General features: G+C 44.1%; 1 protein-coding gene across 2 annotated transcripts in view; it reads left to right on the top strand.

Annotated features, from left to right (window-relative positions):
• DCAF12 (DDB1 and CUL4 associated factor 12) overlaps positions 1-12,300 on the top strand; it is a 34,773-nt gene continuing 22,473 nt past the window's right edge. Inside the window, exons 1-2 of one of the 2 annotated variants that reach the window (XM_025432392.3) lie at positions 1-331; positions 2,690-2,944. In XM_025432392.3, coding sequence (XP_025288177.1) covers positions 326-331; positions 2,690-2,944 — 261 coding nt within the window. In that variant the 5' untranslated portion in view covers positions 1-325. Of the gene's footprint in view, positions 332-1,263; positions 1,627-2,689; positions 2,945-12,300 lie in introns of those variants that run through there. The other variant, XM_025432390.3, reaches the window with a different exon arrangement.

Here is a 12,300-nt window from a genome sequence, read left to right as displayed (position 1 = left end):
ATAGGCCTGATGAAGTAAGATGGGGCTGCCTTTCCCAAGGTGGCATTAGAAATTAGTGGCAGTGCCCACTTGGGATGGCAGAGGACCCTGTCTCAATCTGGTCTTTGTTTTGGTGTGGAAAACAAATCCAAATCTTGTAGGCAGAGCTTCGGATGGGTCAACAGAGCTCCCTGGAGGTATGAGGTCTGAAGCAACCATCATCAGGTAACTGGGCACTAGAGCCCGAGGACAGTCAACCCCAAGCAAGAGCATCCTGCTTCCTCAAAGAGTTTCTGTGCCTGAGGAAAGTGGAAGCCAGCGCAAATTCCTACAGGATCTTCTGAAAATGGAGGCAAGGGTGATCCTGAAGAAGCCCCGTTATCTAACTGACCGACAAGCAACATCCACTCTACTCTCTTCTCTGTGGTTCAGAGTTTCACCCCATCTGCCCTCATGGAGATGCAACCAGGGTCCCCAGGGAGAGGCAGGCAGGGGCAGTCCCCTGGTCCTGTCCTCAATTTAGGACTGCATGGGAGACATACAAAACATAACTTAAGGCATGAGACCTATTTCATAAAGCACAAAAGGCAGTGTGGCCGGTAGGTCGTGAGAATCTGAAGGTCGTAGCTGAGGGAAAGCTCACTCGAGGGGCTGTTACGGTTAGGGCAGGAGAGATGGTTAGGCGGGGGAGGTGGCCAGCAGGGAGGCATGACTGCGTGGAGAATGGAGCCCGTGGGCTCCCCAGGGATGGGAAGGAGGCGGCCAGAGCCCTGGGGAGCATCCTGGGCTGGTAATGCCAGGCAGGGCAGAAACGCTGCGGAGGGCAAGTCTGGCCAGGCGGGCGTGGACCCTAAGCCGGACTCCACCTTGCGAGGGTGGAGGAAGGAGGTCCTGCCTCCGGGCATAGAGTACAGCCCACGGTGTCAGCGCTCCGTTTCCGATAGGTTCGGGGAAAGTGCGGCGCTCAGTAAGAGATAACCAGTGGCAGCTGCCGGGTAAAGGCGTGTGCCGGGAGGAATTCCTAACCCGAGCGAGGATAGCCGTCCTCACTTCCGGGTGCCTGCGGACGGGCAGGCGGGGATCCGCGGTCCACGGCAGAACGCAGATTCCTTCGACCCCGGGTCTTCCACCTCAGCGGCCATCTGACGACCGTTGGAAATGCGCGGGCGGCAGCCAAACAACTGCCGCGAACTCTCCACTCGCAGGCCCTAAACCCCACCCCTGAAGGCCCGGCAGCGTCGCCGTGGCGACATGCTGCGGAGTGCGGCTGCGCAAGGGTGACGGAGCGCGGGCGAAGGGGAGGGGGTGTTTTGGTTCTCGCCGCTCGCCGTCCTTTCAGACTCAATTCGTCTGAGAGCTGCTCGTTTCTTCCTCCCCAGCCCTTTCCCTTTCCCGACCCCTGCCCTCCCTCCCTCCTTTCTCTCTGCTTGCCTCCCCGGGTCCGGGCCATTTTCCGGGCCAGGCGCACAAAAGTGCGCGGCCCCGGGGCCCAGTATATGACCCGCCGTCTTGCTAACCCTAGCTACCCCCGCCCCATGTGGCTGCGGGGCCGCTGCGGCGCTGCCCACTATGGCCCGGAAAGCAGTTAGCAGGAAGCGGAAAGCGCCCGCCTCGCCAGGAGCTGGGAGCGACGCTCAGTGCCCGCAGGTGAGGGCTGAGAGGCCTGGACCCGGGTTCTACCGCCGAGGCACCTAGAGCGGGGGAGGGTTCTAAGATCAGGAAACCGGAACCCGGGGACCAAGGTTTGTAGTCAGAGATGGGGCAGGAGTGGGGCCCCAGCCTGTAGGGTCAGGGCCGGGCCCGGCCCTCAGGGATTCAGAGAAGAGCAGAAAGGCCAGAGCAATCAGGAGCTAAAGGGAAACTTGGAACAGGGCCTATTCCAGGGAAGCCCTGCAGCCGGTCGTGGGGCTTGAGAAGAAGCTACAATCTTGTCCTTGGCGGAAGGGAAACCAACGTCGATGGGAATCAGGAACAAAACCTCCCAGAAGATACTGGGAGACCGTAAAGTCCCCCTTCCGGGACCTCGGGAAGCGGAGATGATTGCGTGCTTTATATGGGAAATAGGTTTCCCTGACCTGGGCTTTTTGCCTCTTGGATCGGTATAAAAAACAGCAGTTCTCAGGTATCATCCCTATAACGCCCTTGTTGAACGCGTTTCATACTCTGATTTCCCGTGCCTCCTACTCCCTTAGTGTTTGATTTTTCGCGATTCCTCAACGGCCTGGAGCGCGGGCCTGGTGACAGGGGGGTGGCCCTGATTGCGTGTCCCTGGAAGGCGTGGGACCCCAGTCTGCCCCCAGCTGCACTCTCCATGCTCCACGGGGAGTACAGACTGAGAGGGGAGACGGTGCGTGGGTAGAGATGCAGCTCAGGTCGGTATAGTAATTATTTGGTCCTTCGTTCCCTTCCTTATCAAGGATAGCTTTAGGGACTCTGAATCCTTTGCTCCTAACAGGCCTGGTAAACCTTTTGACCTCTTTTCTGCTTCCTTTCCCTTGTCTTTCAGTCCTTGTTTCTCATACGTAGGTTTGACTGAGTAGCATCTTTTCAGTGTTGGAAGAGTTAAACTGGACTTTTCTGTATTGAGATTCCTGTTCTGTTGTATGTCAATCCTGCGGGATGAATTCTTGGTGATTTCTCTGATACAGGAGGATCCCTTGTTCTGAACAAAGGTGGCCAAAGCCCTAATTTCTAATATTGCTTTCCACAGTTTGGCTGGGATCATTCACTTCACAAAAGGAAAAGACTCCCCCCAGTGAAGAGATCCTTAGTGTACTACTTGAAGAACCGAGAAGTCAGGCTTCAGAATGAAACCAACTATTCTCGAGTGCTGCATGGCTATGCAGCACAGCAACTTCCCAGTCTCCTGAAGGAAAGAGAGTTTCACCTTGGGACCCTTAATAAAGTGTTTGCATCTCAGTGGCTGAATCATAGGCAAGTGGTGTGTGGCACAAAATGCAACACGGTAAGTGTCTAGGGGGTAAATGAACCTTATTCTAGGACCTGGATACATTTTGGTTCCACATGCTCTAAAACCTTTCACTGCTCATTTTCCCCATTGGTTTCTTTTGGGAGGAGATTGGCTCACTCTGCTTTCCATCCCCTTCCTATCTGCTGAAAACTTCTTCCTCTCTTTATGTCCCTTTTCCCATTTCCTCATTTCTTTCTTGATAAATCTTCAGAGGAGTCTATTTCTTTAGGCCTCTTGCCATACAGCTGTTACACTGATTTTAGGGTTTCTTTAGCCTCACTTTTTTATGTTGCTTTAAGTCAAGGACCTCAGAGGAAAGATTTAGGAAGGAATGATGCTCAGGAAACATAATAGTGGGAACCTAGTTCTTATCTGCTAGGCTAAGGGCACATATAAAAATATTTAAAATGAGGGGATCCCTGGGTGGCTCAGCGGTTCAGCGCCTGCCTTTGGCCCAGCGCGTGATCCTGGAATCCCGGGATCGAGTCCTGCATCGGGTTCCCTGCATGGAGACTGCTTCTCCCTCGGCCTGTGTCTCTGTCTCTGTCTCTCTCTCTGTCTATCATGAATAAATAAATAAAATTTAAAAATATATATTTAAAATTACATTTGGCGGGTACCTGGGTGGCTCAGTTGGTTAAGCATCCGACTCTCAGTTTCAGCTCAGGTCATGATCAGGGTCGTGAGATGGAGCCCTGTGTTGGGTTCCATGATCTGCACAGAGTCTGCATGAGATTCCCTGTCTCCTTCTGCCCCGCCTGCTCATGCTCTTGCACTCTCTCTCTAAAATAAATCTTAAAAAAATAAATAAATAAAATAGCACTTGGCAAAATCACCCTCCCCGAACATTTTTGAGTAGAATCTAAAGATATATTTCCTTTAAGAAAGGTCACAAAAGGTATGTTTGGTGGTTTCAGGTTGCGAATGTTTGTTCTTTGCAAAGTAGCCTCCTGAAAAGGATTCAAGAAAGAAAAAATAAGTATTATATGGAGAGGGGAGTGTTTTTGTGCAGAATAACTTAGAAAACAGTTATAAGTGAATGAAGGGAAAAATTTATCAGTAAGCTATATAATCACAATTATAGGAATAGATAAAATACATCAATCCATGATTGGATATTGCAGATATAATGGGAACAGAAGAACACAAGTATCATGATGTTAGAGGAATGGTGAGAGGCAGGGCCTGGAGGTGGGAAATTATTCCTGATGAAGCATGAGAAAGGATGGAATGTAGGCCCAGCTGCTCTCTGTTTTACCTTACCCTGGGTGAATACATGAGTAATGTCATGATGGCTGGGTAAATTCACCTTAAACAGAAACACATCTTGGATTAGTTGAAAGAGAGAAGGTTGGTCTAGATCAAGAGTGTTTTAATTACTAATTACTAGAGGTGTTTATTTTTCAAGATTTTATTTATTGGGGGATCCCTGGGTGGCGCAGCGGTTTGGCGCCTGCCTTTGGCCCAGGGCGCGATCCTGGAGACTCGGGATCGAATCCCATATCGGGCTCCCGGTGCATGGAGCCTCCTTCTCCCTCTGCCTATGTCTCTGCCTCTCTCTCTCTCTCTCTGTGACTATCATAAATAAATAAAAATTAAAAAAAAAAAGATTGTATTTATTTATTCAACAGAGAGCACAGATAGAGGGAGTAGGAGGGAGAGGGAGAAGCAGGCTCTCTGCTGAGCAGGGAGCACAATGCTGGGTGTGATCTCAGGATCCTGGGATCATGACCTGAGCCCAAGGCAGAGCTTAACCAACCGAGCCACTCAGGTGCCCCAAAGTGTTTGTTTATAAAGGACCTAGGCAAAGATTTAAACATGAGTTTTAAGGAAGGAAATAATAATCATGGTAGTTGAGGCCCAGTTCTCATTTCCTCTTGTGTTGAAGGTTGCTGCTTATACAGAAGCCTTTCAAAACTAAATAGTGGTGGCAAGCTCCTACAAAACTTCCTTTTCCTATTCTCTAAGGCCACTCATGGTTTAAGGGAATAATCATCATCACTTGGAGTAGAAAGTCTCCCATTTGGAGGAATTCATTCCACTCTCTGTATATACCTTTATTGTATTTTGCCCAGCAAATGTTGAATTATAAACTAAGTTAATCATAGTCTCCTTCTTAAATTTATTGACCCTATTTTGGAGGTTTGTATAATGTTAAGTAATAATTTACTGTTAATATCTATCTCTGTCTGTTTCCTCATAACCTAGTGTGTTTAATTAAGTAAGGACCTGTTTTTATAATTTGTGTTATTTGCTTAGCTTCCAGAACCAAAGCAGGGAACCAGAAACTCAGCTCTTTGAACTTGATGACATTTAACAATGATTCCCTTATCTGTGCCTTTGTTTTCCCATCTGTAACGTGGGAGTGGTTAATATCCAGTGCTGAGAAGGTGGCTGTGCACATCTTGGAAAATACTTGAAGTTATCTTCCTTATGCAAAAGTAGTAGTGGTGATAATGAATATAAAACTTTCTCCAAAAAAAAAAAAAAAAACTTTCTCCAGTGCTCTTTGCATTCCCTGGGACTTCCCTCAGTTTGAAAGAAAGGAAAATTAAACAATTAGAATTATCTTTGGATAATATGTGAAGATTTGGGGGAAAGAAGAGTTTGTACTGGATTCTCAATAATAAATTAAGTTTTTATGTGTTGAAATTTTGTTGTCAATGAAGCAGTTTTACTGTACTAAGTACGAAAAGTATACTACAACCATTTTATCCTGAAATAGTCTGTTAATATACCTGCAGGTTAGAAACTGTTTTTGTCTTGGGTGCTGTTGGTAATCATTAGCATTCAACTGAATGTACCTGCTAAAAAAGGCAGGTCATTTCCCAGTTAACTAGCTTGCAATAGTTTTGAAACCTCTGCTGAGGTATTAGAAAATCCTTATTTGAAAAAAGCAGCAGGTAAACCCTTTTTTTTTTTCTTTTTTTAAGATTTTATTTATTTATTCATGAGAGACACGGAGAGAGAGGCAGAGACACAGGCAGAGGGAGAAGCAGTCTCCATGCAGGGAACCCAATGCAGGACTCCATCTCAGGACCCCAGAATCACGACCTGAGCCAAAGGCAGATGCTCAACCACTGAACCAGCCAGATGCCCCTGCAAAAAAATTGTTTTAAATATATTTAAAAGAGATAAAATCTGTAGATTGTGAGATGCTCAGATGTGATCCAGAGGATTAATCAAAATTGATACTGATGTCTTGAAATCTGGATAACTGGCAGGATGGCAAGAGGAAGCAATATTGAACAGATTTGAAAAGAAAATGAGTTTAGTTTTGTGTTTTCACTTAGTTGAAATTTAAAAGAGGGGTAAAGATTGAAGTTAGTGATTTGGGGATAGTCATCTATATATAAGGGATTTTTAAAAAATACATGTATAAGGGATTATTGACATTAATGTACTACCATGGGAGAGAGGATAGAGAAGTCATTTTTAAGTTCCATAAACCTTTTCTAAAATTGAAAAAATTTTATTCTGTGTATTTTCTGAGCACAATGTGGGGAGACTGGTATGGGGAGCAGTCCATAGTTTTACATTTTCAAAAAAGAGTACTGTGAGCCAGAAATGGATAAGAACCACTGATACTGGGATGCCTGGGTGGCTCAGCGGCTCAGGGCATGATCCTGGGGTCTGGGATTGAGTCCCACATCAGGCTCCCTGCAGGGAGCCTACTTCTCCCTCCGCCTGTGTCTCTGCCTCTCTCTGTGTGTCTCTCATGAATAAATAAATAAAATCTTAAAAAAAAAAAATCTGATATTGAAAGGGTAGCTAAAGATAGAACCTTGAAGCAGGAAGGTCAGAGGAGAACTAGGAGGGGTATTTTAGGGCACCTGGCTGGCTCAGTCAGAAGAACATACAACTCTTGATCTCAGGTTCCTGAGTTTGAGCCCTACATTGAGTATAGAGATTACTTAAATAAAAAAAAATTTTTTAAAGGAAAGGGAGGGGGCAGCCCAGGTGGCTCAGCGGTTTAGTGCTGCCTTCAGCCCAGGGCCTGATCCTGGAGACCCGGGATCCAGTCCCACGTTGGGCTCCCTGCATGGAGTCTGTTTCTCCCTCTGCCTGTGTCTCTGCCCCTCTCTCTCTCTCTCTCTCTCTCTCTCTCTCATTAATAAATAAAACCTCTTTAAAAAATAAAATAAGGGATCTCTGGGTGGTGCAGCGGTTTGGCGCCTGCCTTTGGCCCAGGGCGTGATCCTGGAGACCTGGGATCGAATCCCATATCGGGCTCCCGGTGCATGGAGCCTGCTTCTCCCTCTTCCTGTGTCTCTGCCTCTCTCTCTCTCTCTCTCTCTGTGACTATCATAAATAAATAAAAATTAAAAAATAAAATAAAATAAAAAATAAAGGAAAGGGAATATTTTGAGAGGGGTTGGTTTGAAGAGAAAGATGGTGATACTGTGGTAATGTATGTAAAATTTAAGGTATGTGATTTTAGATTCTTATTTCTCATTTACTGATACCTTTCAGCCAAAGACTATCAGGGACTTAACATAGTAGATACAATTGCTTATTGGAGTTACAGAGAACCTGTACCTAAGGGAACCACAAGACCTCTCAGAAAGAAGGTGTATAGAAAGGACTTAACTGAGGGCGATTTGGGGGAATGCTTAAGGAAATGGGACTTTCACAGGAAAATTTCCTGTAAAATTATTTTTACCAAGATATCAAGGCCTAGCTGATAGTACCAGGCTAATTCCTAGTTGTCAGGGCTGCTTTCTTTTTTCTCACCACTTCCCAAAGTAATGGTCAGAGGAATACTACTGACTTCACAGATAGATTTGGTGGATTATAATTTTTTTAAATTTTTATTTATTTATGATAGTCACACAGAGAGAGAGAGAGAGAGAGGCAGAGACATAGGCAGAGGGAGAAGCAGGCTCCATGCACCAGGAGCCCGACGTGGGATTCGATCCTGGGTCTCCAGGATCACGCCCTGGACCAAAGGCAGGTGCTAAACCGCTGCGCCACCCTGGGATCCCGATTTGGTGGATTATAATGAAGCAAAAAGCTGGCACCAGCCTAGCCCAGTTGGTAGAGCATGTGACTCTTGATCTCAGGGTTGTAAGTTTGAGCCTCACATTGGGTATGGAGATTACTTAAAACTGAAGTTAAGGGATCCCTGGGTGGCGCAGTGGTTTAGCGCCTGCCTTTGGCCTAGGGCACGATCCTGGAGACCCAGGATCGAATCCCATGTCGGGCTCCCGGTGCATGGAGCCTGCTTCTCCCTCTGCCTGTGTCTCTGCCTCTCTCTCTCACTGTGTGCCTATCATAAATAAATAATAAAAAAAAAAAAAATTAAAAAAAAAAAAAAAAACTGAAGTTAAAACAAAATTGAAGCAAACAAAATGAGTTTGGGTTGTGATTTGCTGTTAGATGGGAGGAAAAAGTTTTGAGGAGCCTAATTTGGGTGTGGGGGAAGAATGGTAGACTTGAGGGTTAAGAAAATAACTGTAGGGGGATCCCTGGGTGGCGCAGTGGTTTGGCGCCTGCCTTTGGCCCAGGGCGCGATCCTGGAGACCCTAGATCGAATCCCACGTCAGGCTCCCAGTGCATGGAGCCTGCTTCTCCCTCTGCCTATGTCTCTGCCTCTCTCTCTCTCTGTCTCTCTGTGTGTGACTATCATAAATAAATTAAAAAAAAAAAAAAAGAAAATAACTGTAATGTTGTCCCTAAGTTTACATATGCAGATTCCTGAAATGATAAAAGCAGAATATGAAATCTAGTTTGAGATAGAGGGAAACAAAATACGGTTAAGTGTGGGAGTTTTGCTCTGACCAGATCTTTAATTCGTGCTCCCTCATTTTACTGTTTTATTTCCCCAAAAGGATTACACCCTTTTAAAAGATACATGTATGTATGTATTTTTAAATTTTATTTATTTATTTATTTATTTATTTATTTGAGAGCAAGCATGAGTGGTGGGGGGAAGAGAGACAGAGGCAGACTCCCAGCGGAGTACGGAACCTGACACGGAGCTCCATCCCAGAAACCTGGGATCACGACCTGAGCTAAAGGCAGATGCTTAACCAACTGAGTCACTCAAGCAACCCTAGAAGATATTTTTAACTGCTTTCAGAATTCCTTGGACCCAGCCAGGTGTATAGCATACTTACCTGTATCATTCATTTTTGTTTCATAGTTAGATAGTAACTTGCAAATTAGCCATTTTTTAAATGACATGTTTATTTTTCGCTTAGTAGAAAATGTTCAGATTTATCCCAGAATTAGTCTTTATGTTATTTTCAGAATATTTGACTCTTTTATTTATTTTTTTAATAGATTTTATTTATTTGAGAGAGAGAATGAGCGGAAGGGAGGGCAGAGGGAGAGGTAGAAGCAGGCTTCCCACTGAGCAGGGAGCCCAAAGCAAGAGGCTTAATCCCAGGACCCAGAGAGCATGACCTGAATTGAAGGCAGTTGCTTAACCCACTGAACCACCCAGGCACTCCTCAGAATATTTGACTCTCTTAGAGATTTTATTTTATTTATTTTATTTTATCTTATTTTATTTTATTTATTTTATTTTATTTTATTTATTTATGGAGAGAGATTTTAGATGTACAAATGATAGAATTACTATGCTGATTCTGGGCTCCATTTATCATTAACTCTGTGCCTGTGGACAAGCCCCAGATACCTTCTTCTAAGTCTTTCTTCTCTCACCTTTAAAATAATTGGAGAGAGTAGTACCTGTCCAGTAGAGTCATGAACAGAATTAAGTAAAATGTTGGTTAGCACAGCGTCTAAAAATTGTGTTTAGTAAATTGTTGATATAATTAATGGTGGCAGTGAAGGAGGAGGAGAAGTAGTGGCAGTAGTTTGATGGTTCTAGACTTTGTGTATTTCTGGCAATGCCTGGGTGGCTCAGTGGTTGAGTGTCTGCCTTCTGCCCAGGGCATGACCCTGGAGTCCAACATCAGGGTCCCTGCATGATGGCTGCTTCTCTCTCTGCCTATGTCTCTGCCTCTCTCTCTGTGTATCTTTCATGAATGAATAAATAAATAAACTAAAAAAAAAAGTGTATTTCTGGCCAGATTGAGGTATGCTTAGGGTAAATAGTGAGCATTTTCTGTATCTTATTTATGGCTTCTTTCTGTATGCCAGTTGTAATAATCCCAAGCAGCTTAAACACTTTTTAATAATTCATCTAGGGGCTTCTGAGTGGCTCAGTTGGTCAACTCTTTGCCTTTGGCCCAGGTCATGGTCCCAGGATCCAAGGATCGAGCCTGCTTTCAGGCTTCCCTTCTCAGCAAGGAGCCTACTTATCCTCCCTCTTGCCCTTCCACCCCCACTCATGTTCTCTTTCTCTCAAAAAAAAAAATCCTCTGTATTACATTTATTATTATATAATTATGTAAGGAAGTACAATTAGGAAATTATATTTACCTTCATTATAGAAAGTACAGATAAAAGCAAAATATTTTACTGTGTACAAATTAAATAAACCAGTTCTGATAAGGATGTGATGGAATAGATACATATATATACATTGCCACTAAAACCCTTTATTGACAGTATTTTGGCATCGTATTTCGGAAGTCTGGTAGATATTTTTTGTTGAATGAAGAGCCTAAAAATATTATACCCTTTGACCTAATATTTTCAGGGAATTTATCCAGAAGAAGAGAAGTCTTTTTTAACAAGATAATCATTGGAAGTTTTTGTTTGTTTGTTTGTTTGTTTTTTTTAATCATTGGAAGTTTTATCTAAATACTAACAAAAGCAGGGTGCCTGAGTGGTTCAGTTGGTTAAGTGGCTGCTCAGTGGGGTGTCTGCTTCACCCTCTCTGAGACCTCTTCCACTCCACCCTCTCTCCTACTTTCTTTCTCTCTCTCTCTCAAATGAATGAATAAAATCTTTTAAAAATAAGTAAAATTAAGATATTTATTTATTTGAGAGAGAGAACAGGGAGGAAGATGCAGAGGGAGATGAAGAAACAGACTCCCTACTGATCAGAGAACCCAAGGTGGGGCTTGATCCCAGAACCCTGGAATCATGACCTGGGCCTACAGCAGATGTTTAACCAACTGACCTATTCAGGAGGCCCAACATTCAAAGTATTTGATATGTTAAATGTAATGAGATGCAAAAAATTTTTTTAATTTATTTATTTTACTAATCTCTACACCCAGTACCAGGCTCGAACTCAAAACCTTGAGATTTGGGATGCCTGGGTAGCTCAGCAGTTAGACATCTGCCTTTAGCTCAGGGCATGGTCTAGGAGTCCTGGGATCAAGTCCCTCATCGGGCTCCTTGTAGAGCCTGCTTCTCCCTCTGCCTGTGTCTCTATCTCTCTCTGTGGGTCTCTCATGAATAAATAAATAAAGCTTAAAAAACAAAAACCCTGAGATTAAGAATTGCTCACTTCTGACTGAGCCTGCCGGCCACCCAACATACAAAATTCTACCTGTGCTTATTATAGCTATAATTATGCATGCATGTGGTTAAGGACTAAACAGGAACTTGACAAATGAAAAAACATTTGAAAAGAGAGAGGGGCCACCTGGCTGGCTCAATCAATGGAGCTTGCAATTCTGAATTTTAGGGTTATGAGTTTGAGCCCCATGTTGGGTATAGAGATTACTAAATAAATTTTTTTTTTTTTTTTTTTATGATAGAGAGAGAGAGAGAGAGGCAGAGACACAGGCAGAGGGAGAAGCAGGCTCCATGCACTGGGAGCCCGACGTGGGATTCGATCCCGGGTCTCCAGGATCACGCCCTGGGCCAAAGGCAGGCGCCAAACCGCTGCGCCACCCAGGGATCCCAATAAATTTTTTTTTAAAAGAGAAGCTTCTTTAAAAAGAGAAGCTGGAAATCCTTGGGTGGCTCAGTGGTTTAGCACCTGCCTTTGGCCCAGGGTGTGATCCTGGAGTCCCGGGATCGAGTCCCGCGTCAGGCTCCTGGCATGGAGCCTACTTCTCCCTCCTCCTGTGTCTCTGCGTCTCTCTCTCTGCCTCTCTCTCTGTCTGTCATAGATAGATAGATAGATAGATAGATAGATAGATAGATAGATCTTTAAAATAAATAAAAAGAGAAGCTTCTGATGGTCTGTCTTACATTTTTAAATTTCCATTATTATTGATAAAACATTCTTCATAAACTTGGTTTTTTAAATGTCACTTTACCAAGATGAATCTTGTTTTTTCTTAGCCTAAAACAATGGTGGAAGTGGCCTTTGCTCAGTTATCATTCATTTCTTGTCTACTGACAAAGATTGAACACTATTATATATTATACATCTTCTCTGGAGAGATAGAGTAAAATACAGTGGCATAAGATATATAATAAAAGGAGTTTCTTTTTTCTTTTTTTAAATATTTATTTATTTATTTGACAGCACAAGC

The sequence above is a fragment of the Canis lupus genome, chromosome 11 (genome assembly GCF_003254725.2).
Source record: "Canis lupus dingo isolate Sandy chromosome 11, ASM325472v2, whole genome shotgun sequence".
In the NCBI taxonomy this organism is placed as follows: Eukaryota; Metazoa; Chordata; class Mammalia; order Carnivora; family Canidae; genus Canis; species Canis lupus.
This window is presented reverse-complemented; position numbering and strand designations above follow the sequence as displayed.